At 60.4% G+C, this 24,149-nt stretch overlaps 1 protein-coding gene across 1 annotated transcript; it reads left to right on the top strand.

The window, feature by feature from the left end:
* Positions 1–140: 140 nt before the first annotated feature.
* Positions 141–21,485, top strand: LOC142026536 (maestro heat-like repeat-containing protein family member 2B). Its single transcript, XM_075019655.1, has 35 exons — positions 141–696; positions 1,220–1,359; positions 2,603–2,725; positions 4,509–4,674; positions 5,070–5,168; positions 5,697–5,848; positions 6,177–6,320; positions 6,842–6,934; positions 7,429–7,498; positions 7,610–7,723; positions 8,187–8,260; positions 8,585–8,701; positions 9,714–9,821; positions 10,015–10,174; positions 10,556–10,596; positions 10,868–11,009; positions 11,698–11,750; positions 12,189–12,296; positions 12,545–12,664; positions 12,865–12,987; positions 13,838–13,999; positions 14,227–14,349; positions 14,670–14,737; positions 15,079–15,214; positions 15,320–15,415; positions 15,873–15,977; positions 16,203–16,326; positions 17,271–17,377; positions 17,823–17,975; positions 19,085–19,230; positions 19,477–19,639; positions 19,934–20,127; positions 20,742–20,879; positions 21,078–21,189; positions 21,364–21,485. Exons 1-35 carry the CDS (start codon positions 471–473, stop codon positions 21,400–21,402), a joined length of 4,239 nt encoding a protein of 1,412 aa, XP_074875756.1. The 5' UTR covers positions 141–470; the 3' UTR covers positions 21,403–21,485.
* The last annotated feature ends 2,664 nt before the right edge of the window (positions 21,486–24,149 follow it).

Genomic DNA, 24,149 nt, shown 5'->3' with positions numbered 1-24,149 from the left:
CTCAGCAAAGCCAGAGGGAGGAAAGAAAACTGACAGCAGTTCCTCATTCTGATTTGCCTGCCCAGCTTGGGGAGCAGGGCTTAGCTCCCACCTGAGCTCAACCCACCACATAATTTGCCTTAGTTCTACATTCACTAAAGACACTAACAGTAGCGTGCTCTAAAAACATTTCTCCTTCTTCTTGATGGTCATAAGACTCATTTCTCTACTCTTAGTAAACTTAATGGCTTTAATGTTCTGCCTTTCACCTGACTTGATCCCCATCCACTGCTGCTTGTTCTTCTCCAGACTCCTGCCTTCAGGCACAAGGGCCTGGGAACACCCCACCAGTATCAGTCCCCTGCCGAAGGAAAAGTCTTCTCTTCTGAGAGAGGAAAGAAGTCCCAGTCTTCCCAGGGACAGAGCTGGGAAGGGCTGTCTGGAGAAAGTCTTTGCTAAAACCGTTTGAGGACCATGAGCAAATTCAAGTGATGGAAAATCCTGCATTTCTGGGCCTGGGGGGGTCCCCAGGGTGCTGCTGCGTCCCCACCACATGTCCCCATGTCACCGGAGCCCTCTGTGAGGTCACAATGGTTGGGCTCTACATCTTCCTCCTGGGGCTGGTGCTGCCCCAGTTTCTCATGGCTTTTGCCTGGAGGAGCAGTATGTCGATCCGGGGGATCCTGCTGCCCATGCGGAGGATGAGAGCACTCATAGGTGAGGGGCTGGTGGGAGGCTGGGGTCTGATACGTGCTGGAGGCAGTGTCTGTCCCGGCCGGGTGCTGGGGGCTGCGTCCCATCACCTCTCATCCTGCTGCCAGGCACGTCCCGGATGGTCCTGGCTCCATCCTCTCCCTGCCCTCCGTGAGGCAGCTGGGGACCGCTCAGAGGTGACTTGGGCTGGCCGGCTCTTGTCAGGGCTGCCCAGCCCCAGCCCTGCCGGCCTCTCCTTGCGGAGCCCATGTCCATCCCCTGGCCAGCTCAGGGCCCCTGTGCTGGACTCGCTGCAGCGCATTGCTGCCGTTCTGTCACTGAGGAGCCCAGGATGGGCCCAGTCCCCCAGGGTGGTCTTCCCACTGCCGCAGTGAGGGGAAGACTCCCTCCCCTCGTCCCACTGACTTCCCTCTTGCCAGTACAGCCCAGCACAGGCTGATAGTGCTGGGGCAGTCTGGGAAGATCCTCACCCCTCCCTGGTGCGAAGCCCTGCAGTCAGCAAAGCCATTTCTTTCTTTTCTTGCAGCTCTCTGCCCATGCGTGCGTTCCCAGTCCAGACCTGCGCGTTCTGAGGACAGAGGCAGGGGGATGGGGACTGTCCCTGCGGCCGTCACTACCCTTGTGGCCGTCGGGACTTCTCTGCTAAAGCGACTGCAAGACCATGAGGTGAGGTGGGGGTTGAGGGCTCCCCTCCGTGCCCCTGGCTTCCCCGGGTGCCGTGGCAGAGGGGCGTCTCACCTGACAGCACCTCTGCCCTCCTGCAGGCACTTTGTCCCCAGGCGCTGATCCTGCTGCTCAAGCTGGACTAATGCCATTGTTCCCCACTCGTTTCCCCGGGAGCTCCCAGTGCTGGGGCTCCTGCCCGTGCGAGGAGCAACACTGGGCCCCAAGGCGCAGGGTGCTCACGGCTTCCCCTCCTCGGGGCATGTCTCGTTCCCATGCCTTCCCCTTTGTCACAGTCCATTTGGATCTCTCAAATGTACAGGACAACATACGCTGTGATTTCAACTTTATTTCATGAGCTCAGTAAGAAATACAATAATAAAACATGACAGGGGCTCAATTCCCTTTTCCCAGACTCGTCTATCACGTGAATTCACTCCTTCACCAGTCAAGTCATAAGGTTTCATAACTTAGAATCTGTAACTCTTAATATCGTGCACCTATGAGCAAAAAAAAGATTTTTTTTGCTATGAACCTATGAGCCAACAGAGAGAGCGCTCACCCTTCCTCCTCCATCACGGTGTGGGCGTCCCCTGTGTCGCACCGGGAAGCATGAAAGCCTCAGCAGTTCCGCTGCTGTTGGATCTGCTTCAAAAGCTTTTTGAGTAAGCTGATGTTTTATACCCTCCAGCTTGGAGGCTGGGTCTATACCATTTCCTTACGTTAGTGGATTCTGAGGAAACTGCCAGACAAAAGGTAATGGCTGCCGGAGGCAGCCATCCGCAGCTGCTAATGGCTGCATCATGGCCCTTTAGCTCTCTCGGGCCACCCGTCCTGCCTACGCGGTGCTCTCGCTTTGACCTAATGATGCTGCTCCCAGCATACACCAGGCCTTAGCAGGAGCTGGGTTAGCCAAAATCACAGGAGTTGAGTGAACAGTCACACCCTTCCTTGTCCGGCACTTTCCCCCTGACCTCCGCCATCCCCCGTTTTCAGGAGTGACCGCCCAGGCTCCCACGTGGCCTTTTGCCCCGGTGGAGTCGATCTCCCTGTCTGACTCTCTGCCAGTGTCAGAGGCGCCACAGAAGATCCTGCTGTTCCCCGTGGCTGTCCTGACCGATGCCTGCAACTCATCCCTCATGCCTGTGTCATGCAGATGATTTGGGGGGCAGCAGGTCTCTGTCGTGGCTCCCTGGGAACAAGGGCAAAGCAAGTCCCATCACTCCCCTTTGTGGTCCGTCCCCAGGGTGACCGAGTGGAGACATACCGGGAGCTGGAGAGCGTCTTGTGGGGAGGCGACGGCTGTTTGACGAGTGGTGTTGTGAACCGCCTGATGGCAGAGGCGTTGAGTGACATGCGAGCAGCCCAGGTGAGCTTGTTCTCTTTCAAGGCCACCCAAGCAGCCTGCCTCTGCCCCTAGTTTTGGGGAAATATAGAGTGGTGCAGGGGTGCTCCTCGGTTGTTCAGACCCAGTAGAGGTCCTAAGGGAGAGGCTCTGGGGACTCATCATGACAGGGAATTTGGAGAGGGGAGTGTTGTGTTCAAGGGTAAAGACTTTAGGCAGAAAATAAACCCCCTTGCGTTCCAGCTTGTCCTTAGATGTCAGAGGGGCTGGGGGCGGCTAGGCTTAGATTCTGGGTGATGCCCAATTCAGCACTTTAAGTCCGGTCGCGTTCAATGTGTTGAACTATCACGATTACGGATGCACAAATAGCGCACTGTACTTTCAATTTAGTTGCGTTCAATGAACTATCACAGCCAGACTTAAGGAGCTTGGTTGCATTCAACGAGCTATGATGGCTAGATTTTAATGAATAGTATAACTGAATAAATGAATAGTTTATTAAAGTAACAGGAGTACAGGTTCTTTTGGATTGCCGATGATAAATACACTGTCTGCAAGGCACGTGCCAATAATAATACAGTCGACTACAAGCGCGTTAAATTATGGAAGAGAAAGAGCTCTAAAGAATTCTAAGTTTCCCAGGAAAGCACTCGGTACAGCCGAGTGTTCGAATCTCACCCAAGAGGTGTCCCTCTGGGGGGAAGAGAGGTTCAGCCTGTCGACTGACCCCAGAAGGCAGTGATGTCCTCCCAACTTGTCCACGACGGTATCTTCCCTAACAGTCCCCCTCTCTTTGGGCCTTTTTGTACTGTTTTCCTATTTAGGTGGAGCTCGAGTGACTCTAGTCATGCATGCCTTTACTTTGATTGGTATTAAGTTCTCTCGCTTTGCTTTTAAAAGGACATGCTAGAAAAAAATTCGGAGCGCAGGCTCAGTGAGGGGTGGTTGCACTTTGGAGGCGGGTAGCTTTTGGGATGGAGGTGTGTTTTGGTATTATAATGAGCAAAGTTCACCCGGAGGATGTGATTTTGCATGTCAGTACTCCAGGACAGGGCACTTAGGAGATAAATCAGAAGTAGGGCGGTAGGTCGACAGAACCCCCATGATTTTACCTCCTTGCTTCCATGGATTCAATGCAGGGACCTACCGTTCCTATCGTTCCAGTTCCCTATCCCTGTGATAATAGCACAGAGACTGGCCGCGGCGTCTCCGCCCCACTCCACCCTCCGTGTTACTTCTCTCAGGGTCAGCACACCAAACTCCCTTGGTGTTGCTAACATCTAAGGTTGCAGGTTACGTTGCACAGAGAATTATTAGGGAACCAATTCCTTGCGTGTCCACTGCATTCCACCCTGGAGGTTTTGCCTTCCCTCAAGGGGGTGCAAGGAACATACTGGTAAGTCACTTCTAGCAATCACTCCACAGGGAGGCAGAGAAGTGTGTAGAGAAGCGGACTCGGGGCTGTCTCTAACTGAGCGACAGCTGGGTTCAAGCTCAACACTGTTTGTCCTGCTTTGAGGAAGAGCCGTGGCAACCCACCAGCCCCACGGAGAGGTCCCAGGGGGGTCTTGAGTCTGCGGCAGTTTGTTCCTGGCATCTGCATGGAGAGGGTGAGGGGGCAGCAGCACAGGGCTGCTCTGGGGAAAAGCCTCCCTCATCTCGCCTATCCCAGGGTACAAGAGGCAGCAACCGCTCGGCCCCGAGCACAGCTGTCCCGAGGGGTCTTGCAGAGGAGATGGGGTCATTCAGCCTGCCCTAGTGCCTCAGCCTTTTTCTCCGGAGTGTTTAACCTGTGACGCTTTTGCAGGGTGTGACAGGTGACGTGAAGATGGCTGCTAGTGACGTCTTGGTAGCTCTGGCCCGCTCCCACTTCCACTTTGTCATGTCTGAGCTCCAGAGCCACCTGAAGGCCATGAGGAAGGTCCCTGATGAGATTGTGCTCCTCACCTTGGGCAAAATGGCCCGCAGATATGGTATGGCACCCTGGGCCTTGGGTAGAGATCTGTGATAACAAGGAGAAGGGATCCTCCCCCTCCCTAAATGCCCTGTGTTGAACTGGGGGGCTACAGAGTTGCCGTGCCTCCTTGTTCCGTGCCAGGGCCAGTTGGCAGCTCTGCCTTATCAGCCCGATCCCAGTTCCCAAAGGGCAGGAAGGTGCTGGAGACAAACCTGCGGGGTCTTGGCCCCGCACCGTCCTCCCCATTTCCCCAAAGGGCTTCCCTGTGTCCCCCCTGGGGAAGGCAGCCCGTCCCACGCCCTCCGGCACGTCCTGCGTGGCCCAGCAGCCCCAGCCCTGGCAGGGATGGACCCCAGTCTCCCATGTCTCTCACCGACCCTCTCGGTCCCTCTGTCCCTGCCTCCTCTGCAGCCCTGCGGTGCATCCCCTTTGTGGGAATGACGCTGCTCGCCCTGCGTGCCGTGCTGACCCAGGTGGGGAGCGGCGAGGTCCTGCATGCCGTCTGCAGTGGTGAGTGTCAGCTCCTTGGCTGGGGTCCTAGGGGCAGGGGCGGCCTTCGATGCCTCCATGTGATCTCAGAGGGGACGTGGTGGGTGTGAGCCCGCAGCAATCCCAAACTGCAGCGAGTGTGTAGGAGGCGCGGGGGAAGGCCAGGAGGTTTCTGTGGGCGGGACACGGCAGTGCTGCACGGAGAAACTCCTGGCTCCCTTCCCATGGTTTCTGTTCCCCCGCTTCCCTCTGGGATTAAACTCCCTGCTCGGGAAGGGAAGGGAAGGGAAGGGAAGGGAAGGGAAGGGAAGGGAAGGGAAGGGAAGGGAAGGGAAGGGAAGGGAAGGGAAGGTGCGATGGCTGTGAGGAGGAGAGAAACGGTGGGGTGTTTGAATCCAGGCACCTCAAGAGCACAGAGATCCGGAGCCTAGTCCTGGGCTGAGCCCTGCCGAGCCTGGGACTGTCCTTAAAGCAGGCTTGGGTGTGAATGCAAGGTACCGTCCCCGCTGCAGACTCTCACATGCTCCCTTTTCCTTTGTCCTGGTGCAGTCCTGGAGCAGTGGTCGAAAGGAGTCAGTACATACTTCTGCAGCTGGGAGCAATGCCCCTTCCCTCGCAAGGGGGTAGCACAGTTCTGTGAAGCCATTTACCCGGTCTTCCGCTATGTGGTGGCAAATTGGCTGGACTGCAAGGAGGAAGAGGTGAGAAGTGCTGCTTTCCACACCTGGGGCTGCAGCAGGGATGTCCGTGGCGCTGGGTCCATCTGTGCCCAGTGGGGTGCGAGCAGAGGGCCGAGGGGAAGGGGGCTTCCCAACAGGAAGCAGCCGAGCCTTGGGGCCTTTCTGCAGGGAGGGCTGGGGTAGCAGGGTGGGGAAGTGCTCTCTCTCCTCTGGAGCGAGCCCTTCTTCTGCAGGGCAGAAGGGAAAGGGAAACCCCTCCCAGTGGGAAGGGCAGACCGGTGTCCAGGGGATGCTGAGCACTAGGCAGACCTTCAGCCCTCCAAGCGGAGCCTCTCCCTTCCCTCTTCAGGACAAGCAGGCTGTCCTCGGGGCAGTGGCTGCCATGCTGGGGGTCCTTCTGCATGAGGAGCAGCACCGAGAGCACACCTGGGAGCAGCTCCTCTGGCTCCTGCAGCAATACCAGGAGGTCCGAGACACCTCCCGGCTCACCAAGGTGAGATGTTGCACAGGGCCCGGCGTGGCTGCTGGGGTGGGTCTGTGCGAATGCTAAGAGAGGCACTGGGGAGCTGTGGGGTGCCAGGAGGAGCTGGGAAGCCCTTAGAGAAGGAACAGGAAGAGCAGAGGAGGCCTGAGGTTTCCTGGGCTCTTTGGGCAAGAAAGGAGAAACCCGGGGCGGGGCGGGAGGGAGGCAAGAGTCCCTGGGGCTCATCTGCTCAGGAAGGGAGGCATTGCCAGCTCCCTGGGGCTCTGTGTGCAGGAGGAGCTTTGCCCGAATGCCCAGGGCCATGTCCAGTCCCATGCGGCGACTGGCGAGGTCTGATGAGTGGGAAACTGAGTTGTCAAGCCCGGGCTCCGTTCTGAGGAAAGAGACCCTCTTGATGCTGCTCTGCTCATCGGGCTTTTCCCTGGGAGCTGATGTTTGGGGCTCCCCTTATCCCAGATGTGCTGGGTTTCTCCCTTCCCAAGCGCCTTTAGGTGACTTTAGCCTCCTCTTCCCCCCCCGTTCTCTTGTAGAGCCTCAGCTATGTCCTGGAGATGCTGGAGGGAGTTCAGACCCCAATCCCGCAGGGCATGGCTCTTGCCATCAGCACCGCTGTGCACCGCCAGGTAAGGGGAGCCCTGCGCCCTGCCACAAGCCTGGGGCCTGCACCCGTGATTGCCACGGAGGGCAGAGACCTGCCGGCTGGCAGGGCAGAGCAGGGCGTTCCTCCACTGGGACCTTCCTGCAGGCCCGGAGCACGCCAGGACTTCAATCCGGGTGCCATCTTAAGGCTGCAGGAGGCCTGATCGTGGCTGTTTGGAACGGGCCTGAGGGGCAGCCAGGTTCCCACAGCCATTTCCCTCTCAGCCAAGTTGCAGGAGGACTCTGGAGCGCCAGCACCCTGAGGGCAGCCTTTCAGCGCTGCTCAGCCTCAGCTCCCGGGCAGCCTGGGCTGCCGCAAACCTCTGCGTGTGCCCGGGGCCACCGTGGGGTGGGCTGGGTTTCGGCTGCGGGTCCCATGCCCAGAGTGCCCAGGGAGAGGAGAACGGAGAGCACCGTTTCTTTTCAGTCCCTCTCAGCACTGATGCCACTTTCTCTAAAATGGTCCTTGTTCCCACAGCTCTCTGATGTGACCGAGGAGCCTGGCCCGGCCCAGAAGGCAGTGCTGTCCCGCTGCATCATGCTGCAGGGTAAGGAGAGGAGACTGGGCGATGGCCCGCCGTGCCGTGGCAGCTCTCTCCCTGTCCTTGGCTGTTGGGGACAGCTGCCTGCTGATGCAGAATGCGATTTCTTCCCCACAGCACGAATGCGCCCCGAGGAGACAGGCATGTTTCTGCACTCCCAGCTGAGCGGTGGGAGTGAGGCCGGTCGCGTGGCAGCCCTGGGCCTGCTGGGAGTGCTGGTCCATGCTGACGGTCAGTGCCACAGACCAGGGACGCAAGGCAGGGGTTGGGGCTGCTGGGCTGACAGCAGGAACGGGCCGAAAGTGGTGCACCTGCACCCAAAGGGAGCTGCGAAGAGCGGGTCCCCCAGCCGAGCTGACGTCCCGCAACAGGGCTCTCCCCCGGCAGTTAGAAATGCCGGCACACCAGGGAAGACGCTCCAAGCTCTGTAACACAGGCAGGCTGGTGGGCGGGCAGGTGGGCTGCTTTGCACAGGAGCTGCTCGTACCCGTGCTGTTTCTCTTGTTCTCTGTGTTGCCATAGCCTTCGGTCCCTGTAAAATAGCCGTGCCTCTGGAAGTGGGGTTGCTCTGGCTACACCACTGCTTCCCATGAAGCCAATCGGGCCCCGCTCTTCTGTCCCATTGGAAGCTTCAGGGGATCCCTTCTGCCACTGGGGCTCTGCCTCAATGCACACCTCTCCGTATCTCTTCCAGCACCTGCGGTGAGAGAGAAGCTGCCCCAGCTGGTGGAGGCCATGCGCTCCTTGTGCAGTGACCCCAGTGCCCAGGTGAACTGGTTTGGGAAGGGAGGGTGCCGCCAGGGGAGGCAGAGAAACCCTTTCCCTTGGGACAGAGCCAGGGGGCCTGGGGAAGTGCTGGCGCGTGGCCCAGGTGGCGGCTGATGGCTCGTCCCTGGGGAGACCTGGCAGAGCGGAGCGGGGAGGTCTCTGCGCTCTGCGGGGCAAATGCCCGTCCAGCCTGGTGCTGAAGCCCAGCCCTGACGCCAGGAGCGAAAGCTTCTGCCGTGGCCTTGCCACCTCTCTGCGAGCCACAAAGGCACAAACCCTTTGGGTTTTGAACAGGAGGGTCATAACCACACTCTCCCCTGGCAGGTGCGGAGGGCAGTTCTGGAGTTCATCAGGGAGCTGCTCAGCTCTGGATCCCAGAGCTGCTGGCCATGGGATGTGGGGCACATCTTCAGTGAGTTCAGCCGGACCTCGGGCAGACTGGTAAGGGCAGAGCAGGACACCCAGGGCTGGTTTTTTTGACCAGCGCCTGGACCGTGCTGAGAGCTCCTGCCGGCGCCCTTGGCCTTGGAGAGCTCCATGCTGCAGAGCCATCGGCACTGGCACTGCCATCAGAGCCGCTTCTGAATGGCCGTTCCTTGTGGGTGTCTGTGCCGGTGTTGGTGGACATGTCAGTGAATGATGTGGGTTTACACCTCGGCATGCCAGCCGGCACTGTGGTGCCGAGCTGTGCCCACAGGCGCCTTTGGCAAAGCCGCCTTGCAAAGGGAGGGTCTTGTAGGGACAGGACATCTTCCATCCTTAAATGCTGATGGACGGTGAGCAAAACACAGCCAGTGCAGACAGGTGGGCCTGGCTAGAGGAGCCTTCTGTGGTGTTCTCGTGCTCTGGCCCCCCAAAGCACACCCTGCCCATCCAGTAACAGTCTGGGGCCCCACATCCCTTCTGGCAAGGGGACGGGCCGTTTGGCAGTCCCTGTGGTGAGCATTTCCCAGCATTCAGCTGGGTGCCCAGGAGGTGAAAACTGGGGATGGCCGAGCCTCCCGCTGACTCGCCAAGGACGTTCCCTCTGGCCGCACCTTCCCTCTAGCTGGGAGATCCATGTGTGTCGCTCTGAGGCTCGGGGAGGCTCTGCTTTGGGAGCAGGGCAAAGGAAAGGGCTTCTGGGTGCTCCTCCACATCCGTCGGGCTGGGTGTGCTGCCTCCAGGGCTGGCACTGAGCACAGCCTTGCTGAAGGGCACTTTCCTCACCTCTGCTTTGGTGGCACGACAGCAGCATTTGGGCCCCAGGGGACCGAGTAGACAAGCAGCAGCACTGTCTGCTCCCAGACTTCCCAGTCCTTCCCAGGGTCTGGGACCCGGTCCTTGAGCTGGGTCCGTCTGGCCTTCAGGAGGGAGGCAGGCACAGGAGCAAGAGGAGCACTGGTGAGGCGTGCCTGAGCCTCATCAGTTGGGAGCTGAGGGTAACTGGGGGTTTGCCAACTCTGTCTTACAGGTGGCAGGAGGCCTTTTTGCCTGGGAAAACCCGGAGGATGGAGCAATTCGAGCCCTGTGCATGGACATCGTGGGCTCACTGGACATCACTCTGAGAGGGATGACCAAAGTAAGTTGCCCTCTGTCCTGCTGCTGTGGCCACTTCTTGCCTTCAGGACATTTTTCCGTGTGCTCCCCCATGCCCTGAACCTGTCCCCTCCTGCGCTGAAGTGCACCAGGCTCAGGGAAACGTAGACCGTCCTTTTTGTCTTCGTGCTGAACAAAAATGCCAGTGTGGCGAATTGCCCAGTTCTTCTCTGCAGCTCCTGTGGCCGAGGCTGCTGCAGTACGTGGTGCCAGCCCAGTACAGCGGCATGCTGATCCCGCTCTCCCGCTGTCTCCGAGCCCTGGTTGAGAGACGGGAGAGAGCGGGGTGCGAGGAGGAGGAGGAGGAGCCGGATGCCATGGACTCCCAGGAGCAAGGTAGGAGCCCCAGCGAGTGCTGCTGCTGGGTTTGGCCAGGGGTCAGGCCAGCCCGCGTCTCCCTGCGCCCCACCAGCCCTGAGCGGGAGCCCAGGAAAAGCAAAGGGCAGAGACAGGCTCTGCTGCTGGGCACAAGGGGCTCTGCCCTGTGTGGCCCCTTGCCTGGCGCAGAGGCCTGGCTCTCCTGCTCGCAGCGCTCTCCTGGTGAGCCAGGGCTCGCTCCTGGCCATGCTGGAGCTGCCTTCATCTCCTGCTGGGCAGCCCTGGGGAGCCCCCTAGCCAGTGCTATTGCAGCGCAGCTGCTCTCAGCCCTCCGCCCTGTGTGGCGCTATCGGGGGCGTGAGGCTCGTCGGCTCACCCAGCCTTTCTGCCTCCCCACAGCCCGGCTGCCGGCTCCCCAGGCCCTGCTGGCTCGACTGCTGGTGAGTAGCGGGGCCCTGGGGAAAGAGCTTTTCTGGCCAGGGGTGGTGGGAGATCCCGGGGTAGAGATGCTGTTGAGGCCAGCGCCGGGAGCCCCCAATGAGGAGGCAGCATGCCCGAGCCCATCAGGGATCCCGCTCCATTCTCAGGGCTGGCAGCACCCTGGGTGAAGCCATCGGCTGCCTGCTGCCAGCCAAGCGGCACCGAGCTCCCTCCTGGGAGAAGCTGTGGCTCTGGTGGCAGGAGCGACCCTTCTCTCCTGCCCTCCTCTAGGTGGTGGCGGCAGCTCCTTACCCGAGCCGCGAACACGCAGTTGCTGCCTTGCAGCTGCTTCAGGCCCTCCGCGGCAGGATCCACAGAGGCTTGGAGGCGGCGTGGGCGACCGAGATCCCCCTCCTGCTGCAGTACCTGGAAGGTAAAGTGCAGGTGGGGAGGGAGAGGATGGAGGGGAGGGAGGGGGGCAGGAAAACGCAGCTGCCCAGCGCGATGGAAGGGAATTGTCCCCAGTTCCCCAGCACTTGCTCTACTGCCTTTCCCCTTCCAGGGAGCCGGTGCTGAGGCTGGGGGCAGCTGTCCCCTGGCATCAGTTCGGCCCAGGGGATGGACGGGGCCGTTGATGTCCCCTTGGAGGGCAGGTCTTGGCATCACCCAAGGATGGTGTCTGGGAGAGGGACGGGACTGGTGCTCCTGGAGGGCGTGCAGCCCTCGGCTTTGGAGGACCAAGTCCCCAGGCCAGGCGAGGTTTGCAGCAGCTGTCCTCGGCAGTAGCCTGGGAGAAGGGCTGGAAATGGGCAAAAGGCAATGGGTGGTTCGGGAGAAAACGTGTGTTGGGACTGGGTGGTTGGAGTTGTTCTGGGAGCTGCAGTCACTCAGTGGGGACCTGCTGTGGCCAGTGCGTCCTTCCCCAGACTGAGTCAATGCCTCTGACGACCGCCCCTGGGATCCCTCCTGTGTCTTTGGCCTCGCAAGGGCTTTCGCGTAGGCCCTCTCTAGCCTGATGGCCTGGGACTTTTGGGAGGTCAGACTGCAGAGGAGAGCGCCGGACTCGCCTTTGGTGTGAGCTTAAATAGCTGCGAGAGCTCTTGCTTCCTCTTGCTTCCTAGGCAGAACTGAGAGCTCCCTGGCCTCTGCAGAGTGGGAGCGCCGTGTGCTTAAGGTACAGCATCCTTGCGGGGGTGTCACAAATCGAGGGGGGAGAAGAGGGAGCAAAGTTGTGGGAGGAAGCTCGGGGCTGCCTGTGTAGGCACCAGGAGGTGGGGGCACCTGCTGAGCACCCTGCGCCTCCCCCGGCAGTAGGTGCCTGCCCACTCAAGAGGAACTGCTGCCTGCACACGTGCCACAGCTGATGGCCAATGCCCTCTAACGCTGTGGCACGCGCCTTAGCACTGCCTCCTCCTCTAAGTCTGGCCTGCTGGGGGGTCTCACATGAGGCGTTAGGAGGAGAGGGAAGCTGGTGAAAAGAGGGTTGGGTGGGGTGGGGGAAGAGACTGCCATTCCTGGCAGCTCTCCCCCGCAGCATCCTGGGACACGTGGGCGTGGAAAGGGCCCTGGCCAAAGTCAGGGGAACACTCGCTTCCTTTCCCGTTCACACCAGTTTCTGCGAGCGTCGCTGGAGCCCGTGGACGACAAGGCCTGGACTGTAGGCCTGAGCCAGGAGCTGAGCCAGTGGCTGGGCAGCTCTGCTGCCGGCTCCTGGGAGAAGGTGTGTGTCCTGCCCGGCACTGGAGCTGGAGCTGGTGCTGGTGCTCTGCCCACACAGGCAGATTTCACTGCTTTCCTTTCCCTCGTCCCCAGAAGACGTTTCCCCTGGGCTGCCCCAGCGGCTGGCCACAGCCTGGCATCGTGGCCGGTTCTGCCTGCTCCCGGAGGTGGTGGGGTCCATCTAGGGCCAGCCCTCTCCTGACAGGTCGGGCCATGACTGCATCTCGGGCTCGGCTTCTTCTCTTTCAGCTTTTCCTGTACAAGGCTCTTGGGACGGTGCTGGCAGCTTGTCAGGACCTCAGACACGTCCAAGGGCAGGTGCTGAGGTTCCTCCAGGAGACAAACCCTGTGGAGCTGTCTGAGGCCAAGGTGAGGTGATGCTCCTGTCCTGAGCATCCCCTGGATTTTCCTGGGGGAGAGGGAGGGCTGCTCCTGGCCCAGCTCCAGACCTCCTTGCTTTCCCCGTTGCTGCTGTTTCCTGCTTGCTGCAACGTCCTGCCTGGCCACTGTCGCTGGCCACAGCTGAATGCCTGGACTGGAACTGACTCCCCATTTCTCCGTGGTTGCAGGGAATGATTTCTGTTGTGTCCCACGCTGCCGAGAGCCACTTCTACCTGGCCTTGGACACGGTGACTATGTTCTCTGCCGCTCTCACCAGAGACTGGTCCTACCAGGGTTCCACGGACTGGAAGGTAAAGGAACGAGGGGCTTGCTGGTTGGCTTTCCTTTTTTGGGCTTCTTTCCACTTCTACACCTGCAGCAGCCACCCTGTGGCAGCTGCCTTTAGATTAACCGTCTTGGAAGAGCTACCCGAGACCTGTGTTTCAGAGGGGACATCCTGGCCTTGGGGCCCCTGAGGTGTCTTTGGAGAGGATGGGGTTTGGCACCTGGTGGATCAGAGCCACCCAGCTGGGGCAGCTGCAGCGCGCGCTTGCTTGCTTGCTTGCTTGCTTGCTTGCAGCCACGTTGCCCTGACTTAACTTCAGCAGGAGCTGGTGACAAGGGGGTGGGCACAGTGTGACACTCTGCCCCTTCCTCAAAGCTGAGGGCTGGGAGCAGGAGCCTGGTGAGGTCTCGTTGGCTCTGCTCCCCACCTGGGGGCCGTGGGGAAGCCTTTCTGGGCAGGGCGGGGCCCTGCAGAGAGAGCAGCGCGGCCTGGCCTGGGTAGGTGAGCAGACCGGGCTCATCTGCGCCACTGACCCACACAGGCTGCACGGCTCTGAGCAGGACCGTGACAGGCTGTGTCGGGTACCTGTCCGCAGAAAGGTTCCAGACAGCTCCCCGACCTCTCGAGTCAGTAGTATAACAGCCAGCAGTGTGTGCGATGCTGGCTGCACCTCCTCCCTCTCCGAGAGAGACAACTCAAGCTGCAGGGTGGGAACAACTCCCAGCCCCAGCACTCACAGCTTGGGGAGCTGCTGGGAGGTGCTGGGGGAAACAAGGAGCTGGCGAGGGTGCGGGGCAGGGCCTGCCACAGGAGCCCGCCGCAGGAGCCCGCAGGAGTCCCGGGGCTGACGTCTCAGGGCATCTCTGTCGACACAGGTACGGCAGCGGCAGAAGATGGAGAGAACCCAGACCATTCGTGCTGCTCTCATGCGCACCTACAGCGGCATTGCACTGCATGCCCCCAAGGAGCAGCTGCTCACCTGCGTGGATAAAGAAATCATGGGCAATATCCTGAGGCTCTCCAGAGATAAAGAGAGGGTAGGAGCACAGGGCGCGTAAGGTGGGGATGCCTGGGTGCCCTAGCTCCAGCCCCTCGGGGCCGGGGTGTACCGAGATGGGCGGTCTCTTCCTAAAGACCTCCCAAGGAGGGGTTTGTCCTCAACGTCCAGATGCCAGCCCTCCGTGGGTTCCCCCTGCCCATGCTCCTCTTCCACCTCGCAGCCCTTCAAAGAGTTCAAGGGGTGCTTTGCTCTCTTTGGCCTCAGGACTTGCAGCTCAAGCTCGCCCTGGTGCAGAGCATCGCCGAGGTCAGTTGTGCCATCCAGGCTGTGGGCGACTGCGGCAGCTTTGAGCTCCCCTCAAAGCAGGAGGCGACGCGGACCCTGCTGGTGAGTGTCCGTAGCTGGAGCCGTCACACGGGGGAGTTTTGGGCTGCAGCATCAGCCTGGTTTCCCCAGAGGCACGGTGGTCTCTCGGCTTCACGCGAGCTCCTAGAGCTGTGTCCGGAGCTGGTGGGGCCCTTGGGTGCTGGTACTGGGTGGCTGTGGCTGAGGAGCAGGGTCCCTCCTGCAGTGCCTTTGGGGTTCCATGGGGGAGATGGGGCAGCGTCTGCCCAGGCCTGGCAGCAGAGCCTGTCCCCGGGGCGGCGGGAGGGCTGTCCCGTGTCCCTGCCCGCTGCCAACTCTGCACTTGTCTCTGGGACTTGCAGGACTGGATGAAGAGGGAGCCCTGGGACTCCCTGGTGTATGGAGTGTTTCAGGCCCTGGAGGAGTTGAGGTGAGGTCTGTTCCCCAGGCTCTGGGCGCTCCCAGTGTGCCCCAGCCCAGCTTGAGCACGGGGCCAGGAGCTGCTGGGGCTGTGGAGTGGGAGGGTGTTCCCCATTGCAGGTGTCTCCCAGAAGAAGGGAGCCCCAGGGGTTCCTTAACCTGGTGGGGGGGGTTGCCTGCTGCCTGGGAGGAGGTAGGCATTGCTGGAGCTGAAGGCGGTGCTCGCTGGCATGGGCTGGGGGTGTTGGATTTGGGGCCCTCGATTAGGAGGGACTCAGTTGTGGTTTAAACCACCCTGGAGAGGGCTAGTAAATCCCCTTTCTGTTTTGTCTCCCTTTTTCCTCTGGCCAGCAAGCTGAGGCCGCCTCTGAGCAGGAAGGAAAATCGCAACCTGCTGGCAGTGTGCTGCCAGAGTGTTTTGTCCCATCCTTCTGAGGAGTGGATGAAAAGGGGAAGGAAGAGTGTGAGGGCAGCTGTGAACATGGAGGTACCCACCGGCCAGTGCCTGCCCACCTCTGGGTCAGGATCCCACCTCAGCATGCCCTGGCAGCCCCCATGATGCATAGCCTCAGCTCTCCTTTGCTGCTTTTAGCTTCTGCACAGGAGAGCCATGGAAGATCTGGGCCACCTCATAGAAACCCTTCTGGAGGCCGAGGAGACCTCTGCCTGCTTTCGCAACGTGGTCCACGTGAGTAGCCACGGGGCAACAGGGAAAGCGTTGCCAGGGCAGAGAATCGAGACCTTAGTGGGTGATAGGAGGTGGATACCTTTCCTCCAGACAAATGGGGCTTTGGCTCCTTGCTCTGGGGCTGTGCATCTGGCCGGGGCTGGGAGTCAGGAGCGCCCGGCCACTGCAGCCTCAGGACAGGCAGCGAAGTGGGCCCTGGTGGAGGGAAAGCCAAGAGCCAGCCCTGAGCTGGGCGAGAGCAGCCCTGGGGGGAAGGCCGGAGCAGGGAAATGCCAGCAGGGAAGCAAGACCTGATGCAGGGCAGAGGCGGCTGCAGAGCGCAAGGCGGTGAAGGCTGCAGGGCCAGTGCTTGGTGGGGCGGGGGATGCGCCAGGAAGGGGCCAGAGAAGAAGGGAGAGGGAGAGGGATCTCGGGGAGAGAAAGATTCCTGTTGCGAGAGAGATGCCCCCTGCCCCAGGTCCTGAAGGGCTGGCTCACCTCAGCCAAAGAATGGGAGCGGGAGAGAGCCCTGCGGGTTTGCACCCACGTGCTGGGCGCTTGCAAGGAGCGATGTGAGCTCATGGTGAGTAGGGACCCTCTGCATGCCCTGATGTCCCATTCCCACCATTCGTGGCCCTGGAAAGGAGCCCTGCCCGGCTGGGTGCTGGCTTTCGGGGCCCCTGGGATTACGGGGCAGCCCTTCTGCCTGCCCTTCTGCCTGGTTGCTGCCCAGGGAGCAGGCTGGGCAGTAGAGGCGAGCAGGCGCTGGGGCTGCCTGCAACCTTTTTCCTGCTGCTGTCCCCTGCAGAGAGGATGTCCCTCCAAGCAGTTCGGCTCCCTGGTGGGACTGCTGGGGTCTCTGACCAGCAACTGCCTGGCCACGTGCCGCCAGAGGGCATGGGTCTGCCTTGGCTACCTTCTCCAAATGCAAGGTGAGGAGAGCAGGCGCTTCCCAGCCTTGCTCAGCCCGATCCTCCCTCCCTCCCTTCCTGGCCTGGTGCCACCGGGGTCCCGTGGAGGGAAGGGGGAGGCAACATGCTTGGCTGGTTTTGTGCCCCCACCCTGTTAGCCCTCTGCCTCCCTGCCCATCTCAGGAAGGATCCCTGAGAGAGTGTTGCTGAGTCCCACCTCCCCAGGGTGTGCGTGAGGTTGGGTGGTCAGGGCCATCCCTCACTGCTGTCTGAGGGCAGGACATCGTCACCAATGCTGGGGACTGTCCCCCTCCACGTCTGTCCCTCTCCACGGTCCAGGAGAGACAGAGGGTGGTCAGAAAACTCGCTCGGATGAGGTCCCCGACGTTTCAGAGGGTGCCTTCCCCCTTGCTCCCTGCCTTCAGCCTGGAGAGACAGGCAGCTACCCAGGCAGTCTCCAAAGTCATCCCTGGCAGGGAAGAAATCTCCTGTGGAGCACAAGAGAGGAAAGCAATTTGCTGCCCAGAGCAAACTGGGCAGGGAGGAGGGATCTGAGCTGCAGGCCCAGAGCGTGCTGCAAAGGGTTGTGTTTGCACCCTTTCCTCTTCAGGCAGCAGGGTCTGCCTGTGCTGAGGAAGTCACAGGGAGGTTTCCTGCCTCCCAGAGACGATGGTGGCCTGTGTGTGGGAATAGGGGACGCAGCTGCTAGGAGCAGAGGCTGCTGAAACCCTGAAGCCCCAGCAAATGTTCAAGGAGGAAGAGGGCTCTTTGCAGCCCGGGATTTGTCAGCCATTTATCGGGCTCAGGAAATCCCGCTGCCCCAAGTTCAGGAGGGCCCTGGCTTTCCCTGTGGCCTTCCCTGCGGCCTTCCCTGCCACCACAGGGATTCTCCTTTACTGGTATCTGGGGCCAGAGGTTGGCTTTCTGTAGACGTGACTCCTCTTCTCTCCTGCTGTTTGTTCCAGCCAAGAGCATGAAGGTGCCGCAGGCAGATGAGATCCGGTGCCTTTGTGAGGAGCTGAACAGCCCGGACGCCGAGACTTTCGCGGAGACCTGTACCCAAATAACGAAGGTAAGTGGCCCCAAAAGAGTGGGGTGGGGGCCCAGCTCCTGGGCTCCTGCACGTCTCGCTGCTCCCCTCCAGAGTCTCTGTCTCCAGAGCGGGCTGTCCAGGACAGCTGTTGTTAGCAAGTAGCAGGAGGCTTTGAGGCAAGACCGTCCTTTAGGCACCCTGGAGCAGACACCATGATGTGTGCGTTTGCACACACGTGTGTGTGCGTGAGTGCTCTTGTCAGAATACCAATTTGGTGTATAAGCAAACAACAAGGGGGTAGACACTTCCAAATCGGTTAGCTGCACCAGATGTAAAGAGCACTGTAGGCACAGCAGGAGGGTCAAGAGACCGGCCCCTCCATGACTGCTGAACTAACAGTCCCGTCGAGTTGTCTTTCCTTTCCTTTCGGAATCGCTGGGGCAGAGCTGTGATGCGGGCTCTCCTGTTCCTGACTTCTCTCCAGGCTGTTTGCAGATGCATCCCTGCAGCACAGGCTGTGGACTTTCTGACCGCCATCCTGGACAGCTTGCTGCATGTCAAGCCCCGACGTGCAAGAGCAGTGAGAAAGTGGGTGTTCATCTTCCTGGTGGAATGCAGAAAGGAGATAGTCCAGGAGGTAAAGGAGAGCTTTTTTTCCATTAGACTTTGTCTTTTCTCCTGTTGGCTGTTGCACTACACCCTGTGCAGTTGGCGTGGGCTCAAGAAACGCCGCCTGTGTGCCGAGCCAAGGGGCTACTGATGGTCCGGGTCGTGCATTAGCACCCGCTGCTGGTGCCTGCTCCAGCTGGTGACAAGGCTATGGGCACTTCTTGTCCAAAGTCTGCCATTGGTCCGGGTCCTTCCCATGAGTGAGGCACTGGGAGGCACCAGCCTTGCCATTCCTCCCCTTCCTCTGGGGTCACTGTCAGTCCTCCCTGCCCTGGGACCCACCTCACCCTTCTCTTTCTTCACTGGTCCCCAATTCCATCTACTCTGAGCTTTGCTGGGCATGCTAGGTTTTCCACAGGTTGCATAGTTGTTCATTGCTCTCATTGCTTTCCCCGATTGTGGTGTTACCCAGCCTGTGAGGTGCCTGCCCTTTAGCCACTAGTTGCTGCCCATCTGTAGCCTGGGAGCCTCTGGCCTCGTGCTGTGCCTGCCCTTTCAAGGCTCCTGTTCTCCTCCGCTCACGCTCTGCTGCGCTCCACTTGGGCTCTAGGGCCATCAGTGGCTCAAGCAGTGCAGACTAACTCAGTCTCAGGAGGGCAGAGGCAAGGAAAAGCGTCCCTGAAGAACGGGGTTCCTCTGGAAGGAGACACGTGCCCTTGCAGGGGCCCTGCAAGGCATCTGCGGGATCTCAAAGAGCGTGTTTGGTCATGGTCTTGCATAGCTACGGACACATGGGGAGAGCTAGCCAAGCGTTGAGCATGAAATGGGTCCGTGTCCTCTGTGTGCACACAGGGCATGCAGCTGCTCATAGGGTTGGGCCCAGGCACGTGCAGCGACCGAGGCTGTGCGTGTGAGCGTGTGCATGCGTGTGCGTGTGTGCATGCAGGTGCACGATTGCCAAGAGCACACTGGGCTCCAGATGTGAGCCAGGGTCAGGCAGGGTGGAAGGCATGAGGTTTTGAGGGGGATCTGGACTCTGTGTCAAGGGAGCAGGCATCGCTCATGTGCCGAATGACTGTGTCTGGGCCCCACAGGAGGGGGTAAAGGAGCCCTTCTTTCTCCTCTTCTTCCATTCAGGTGCCAAAAATCCTGAACACCCTTTACAGCTACATGCAGCACAGCACCCACAGGCCCTTCCTGCTCCGTGCAGTGTTTCTCCTCACCCACGTTCACCAGGAGCCTGTAATCAGCAGTCTCCTCCAGAAGAGTCTGCTCATGGACAGGTACGGGCACTACCCACCTCCGCACTGTAGTCAAACAGGGACCCTGCAGCTTCCTTGCCCTGGCAGGGTCCGGCTGAGAAGCAGGTCTTTTTTTTCTGCCCGAGCAGTCTGGAGTGTTACAAGACTGCGTGCTTGTGTCTCTGCTGTGAGTGGGGCTTTGTAAGCCCCATTGCAGATGAGGAGGTTTGAGGGCACCGCAGGACCGCAAGGATACAGGCTCAGGGGTGAACATCTCTTCCCTTGCAGTGACACGGTGGAGCTGTGGAGGAGCCTGGGGAGAAGCATCCTTGGGATTCGGATCCTGAGGTGCTTAGTGGAGAAACTAAACAGAGCAGGAAACAACTGCCTGGGGACGGACTCCTCCACTTGTGAGCGGCACAACTGTCAGACTGCTCGGGAGACTCTGACGGTACGTTCAACGGCAGATGCATTTCTGCAGCTTGCCATCTGCTTGCTCACTCACACTTGGGCGCAAGGGAGTCAGGTGCCCTTTGCAGGTGCCCACGGAGATTCACAGGGCGCTGTGCTGGGCCGGCCTCAAGGAGTGTGGGGAGCCAGGCCAGTTTGGTACTCCTGAGCCACAAGGCTGTCGCAGGAGTGACAACTGCGGACAGTGACCCCCCACCCCGGGCAGGCGGGGGAACCAGGCTGGTGGGAAAAGGCCTTCCCTGAACAGGTGGTTCTTGGTCATGTTTCTCTGCAGATCACCCGTGCCATCTCCGAGGTGGTGCTTGCCCTGAGGAGCACGGAGGAGCTCAGGCAACTGCTTCCCCACCTCCTTCCCAGCCTCCTCAGGTGGGCCAGTGAAATGCTGGGTGCGGAGAGGCAGCTTTTGCTCATGAGCAGCTGGAGACAACTGTTCCTCGAGTGCCAAATGCATGTGGAGAAGCCGTGCAGGTAAGGAGCCGAAGGGGCAGATGGAGGGGCTCGCTTCAGTTCCCCGTGCCAAGGCATGTGCCTTTGTGGGGCTGAGGGAGGGCTTCGCCTGCCCCACTTCCTAGATGTGGAAAGCGGTCGTCATGGTTGGTTTTAATTCTCTTCCTTCATGGAGAAACTCCAGCTCCCAGGCAGGAAGGTCTTACGCAGCTCATACTGCGGACGGCCGACCTCTTGCCTCCTGCATACCCTTGCGTGCACAATAGCATTGCACTCCCTCAACGGACCCCCGCTGGAGCAGTGACTCTTGCGGGCGCTGGCGTCATTCTTGGCCAAAGGCTGGTGGGAAGAGGTATGAGGTGTTGGCCTTGGTTGACACCTAGCGTGGAGTCAGTCTAGAGGCGTGGGTTTTCTTCTGCTTCGGTGGGTCTGGGGCATGAAGAAAATGCCAGTGTCGTTAGCTGCAGTCTGGAAGGCTGTGAAGCATCATTCCAGGGGTAATTAGCTCTGCTGCAGATCAGTATTCCCCTAACCTGCTGCAATTTGAGAGTTCTTGGGGTTTCTGGTGGTGGTGCTATTTGGACTTGTTTTGTTTGATTGGGTTTGTTTATTTTGCATTTTGTTTCTTTTGCCAGGATTTTCCTTTCAGCTATAGAGTTGGTGCTGGGCAAATGCATGGCGCAGAAATGGACGCGGCTGCTCGTGAATCAGGGAGTGTGGGCTCGCCTGGAAGACCCCCTGGCTCACCCTGAGGGGGTGCGTCTCCTGAGCAGGTAAGAGCCCCAGGGATGCATCTGGCCAACTCCTGCAGGGCTGTGCCCAGGGAAATGGCCGCTGGGACCCTCCCGGCGTGCCCGGGAAGCCGTTGGGAGCTGAAGAATAGTGTCTGCATCGGCGCAAGTGAATTTTGGAGGCCCGGCCTGTGGCCTTCCTGGGTAACTGTGTGTCCCTCGCTTGTGACCCCTGCGCAGCGTCCTGCTCCACGCTGGGCTCGTCTCGCCCTGTCTGGTGAAGAACCTCTTGCCGTGGCTGGATTCCTGCTCAGTTAAACTGCGGGTGACAGCTACAGCTTGCTTTGCTGAGGTAAGGCAGCAGATGGGGAAGGAAGGGGTCAGAGGGCTTTTACTGAGATCCTGCTGCTTGGGATGTCTTTTTTTGTGGGAAGATCGCTGGTGAACGGGTCCCTGGAGCAGGGTGGCCAGGGGAGCACCTGGCCGGGACCAGGTCCCCACGGTACTGCCTGTGTTGTTGTTCCAGATCTCTCGGGACCGCAGGACGACAGGGACCTCTGAGTGAGGCAGGCACTAGAGGAATCCCTCCGCAATACCTGGCCCCAGCCAGCACCACGGAGTTAATTAAAGTTCATCAAAAGACACCGAAAGTAGGGGAGTGTATCTGTTCTTTCCCTAATAGCACCCCGGCGGTTGGTGAGACAACGTGTGGGTGACACTGAGGCTGGGGGCTGCCAGCTGTGGGGCCCCTCTCAGATCTTCCCGGGCTGGGGACAATGGAGTCATGCCGGGACAGACCCCAGAGCAGGGGTCTCCCCGTGGGGTCCTGGGGCCTTGCCGTGCCCTCCCACTGCCCATGGGGATCCCCTCGCCACCCCTCCCACAGTGGCATGACCACCTCCAGCACCAGCCCACGCTGGTGCAGGGAACAGCCCAGGAGAGCCCCGAACGTATCGCCAGAGCAGGCTTCACCCTCCCAGTGTCCCATCACGCTGGGACCCCCCACGGCACTGCCCAGTGACACACTGGGGGGAGTAGGGGGCACTGGGGGGAACCGAGGGGGTCACAGGAGGTTACAGGTGTGTGGGCAGGGGGCGGAAGGGGGGCACTGGGGGACGAGTGGGGAATGGTGGGGGGACCTTAAAGGGTCAGCAATGGCACAGGGGCCGAGCAGAGGGACGGAGAGTAGCATCTGGCTGGCCCATCGGACCCCTGCCCGTTAACCCAGGCCCCACTGGTGCTGTTCCTCACCCCCAGCAAGCCTCTGCACATCTGCAGGGGGCAGGGGCAGCTCCACACAGGGAGGCCACCAGCAGAGATGTGGTTTTGTCCCTTGGGCTGCTGTGCACGCTGGCCCAGCTGTGAGCCCACGTGAGCCTCAGCCCCCTGTCCTGGGGGTCCCACCACACACGTGATCCAAATGGAACGCTCTGCAAAGTTTGCTCAAACGAAGCACGTGCTTCCGCCTTGCACAGTCCTTCCTAAAGGTGCTCCTTGGTAAAGGTGAGGATGTAAGCGGGAATGGAGCCCCTTTCTGGGTTGAACAGCAGGCTGCGGGGGGGTCCTGCTGTGGCGGGGGCACCGGCAAGGGCCAAGCTGGCCAGTCTTCCTTTGTCCCGGTCTTCAGAGGTGGCAACCTCCTGCATGCTCTGGGCTGGCACAGCCTTGCCCATGAGCCAGAGGAAGTTTCCCTCTCCCCGAGTCCAGAGTCCTGCCCCATACATGGCACCCTGGGGCAAAGGGCAGAGGAACCAAGAGGTTCCCCTCCTTCGCAGGGTCCCCAGCGTCATCTGTAGCATCACGCCTATCCTTTGTAGTGCCCAGAGCCTCATGTTTTGGGCCGAAATCCTCGGTTTTAGGGCCCAAACCCGCCTTTGATGACCCCCAGCCTTTCCTCGGGAGTTCCAAGAAGAGTTCCCTGCCAAGCCAAGCTGGTCTTCGGCCCCGCTTGCTTGCCTTGCGACACGATGGGATGGCCTGCTCCTGTGCTTTTGAACGGTGGCTCTTCAAGACTGACCAGCAGTCCTGACCCCTGAGCCCTCAAAAGCGGATTCCCCGGGGACCCTGCTAAGGATTCTTGGGCAGCCCTGCCCTGCTGCTTGGGAGTGGGAGGCTGGGAGAGCGCGAGGGACGCGTCGCCTGCTGCAGCACTTGGGTGAAATGACATCGCGGCGCACCCCGAGAAACCCTCCTCCCCTTTGGCTTTCCCGCACTGCCCAGACAGCGTTGGAAAGCATTCCCTGCAGTGGGCTGCTCTTTGGTCACGAAAAACACACACGTCCTGGAGAACATCATGGTGTTTATTGTAAGCAAGAAGAGGCGGATGCTGAGGGGCTGCCGCTACAGCCTGCGGTTGCATCGGCACGGAGGAGCCGGGCGCTCGCCTGCAGTCGGCAGGCTTGGCTGCTGAGAAGCTCTGGGTGCAGGAGCCTGCTGGGAGGTGGTGTTGGAGGGCCCCTGCCTCTGTGCGCTGTCAGTCCCCGCAGGCCTGCTTCTGCCAGCCGAGGGCCGGTTGGTGGTGGGCCGCGGGCGCAGGTTGTAGTGCCGCTGCAGGGCCTGGCCGCGGGCCCTCTCCATCGCCATTGTCCTGCGCAGGCAGGCGGGCAAGCCGACCACATACTCCTCGTAGTCATCGTCCCCCCGCACGGAGTGCAGCAGCTGGTCCAGAGGCTGCCTGCAGAGCGGGCACTCAGCTACCCTCCTGGCCCACCGCAGGATGCAGGTGAAGCAGAAGGAGTGGAGGCAGAAGGCCACGTAAGCTGGCTTCTTCATGTCTCCCAGGCAGATGGGGCACCGGGAGACTGCCGGTTCCTCCGCCGGCGCTGCCTGGGGCGGCTGGCTCGTGCCATGCTGCTCTCCGCCATGGAGCCGCTCCCTCTCACCGGCGCTGCAGCAGCTGGTGTCGCGCTAGAAGAGAGAGAGAGGGCAGGGTCACTGTCTGGCCCGGGGAAGGGGTGGAAGAAGTGCCCAGGTCCCTCAAGAAGGAAACCCTCCCAGCTCCCCAGGGTGAGGCGTCCCCCACCAGCTCACCTCTGCAAGTGTAGCTCCTGGGTGCCCCGGCTGCCTGGAGCTGGCAGGGCTGGGGAAAATCCTTCGACGGCTCTGGGCTCGGGCACTGAGAGCTGCAAGGAGCCTTTGATGAGCCCCAGCCTTTCCTCAGGGCCCACAGCTCCATCCTGAGGCTCTCAGCCCTAAAGGTGGAGTTCGTTGCCTGGCAACCTCCACCCAGCAGTCCCTGGGGAGTCAGTGGACCCAGGACAGCCAATCGCATTTGAGGAGGCGGGGTCAAGGCATGTGATCGATAGGTGACCC

The sequence above is a fragment of the Buteo buteo genome, chromosome Z, assembly GCF_964188355.1.
Source record: "Buteo buteo chromosome Z, bButBut1.hap1.1, whole genome shotgun sequence".
Lineage (NCBI taxonomy): Eukaryota > Metazoa > Chordata > Aves > Accipitriformes > Accipitridae > Buteo > Buteo buteo.
The sequence above is the reverse complement of the archived record's forward strand: the minus strand, read 5'-3'. Positions and strand labels throughout refer to the sequence as shown.

Excerpts from the sequence above, each read along its gene's own strand:
- LOC142026536 (XM_075019655.1), top strand. The coding sequence starts at position 471 with ATGGAAAATCCTGCATTTCTGGGCCTGGGGGGGTCCCCAGGGTGCTGC. Across the intron at positions 14,000-14,226 it reads TCTCCAGAGATAAAGAGAGG|GACTTGCAGCTCAAGCTCGC; the intron begins GTAGGAGCACAG and ends CTTTGGCCTCAG. Across the intron at positions 17,378-17,822 it reads CCTGTACCCAAATAACGAAG|GCTGTTTGCAGATGCATCCC; the intron begins GTAAGTGGCCCC and ends ACTTCTCTCCAG.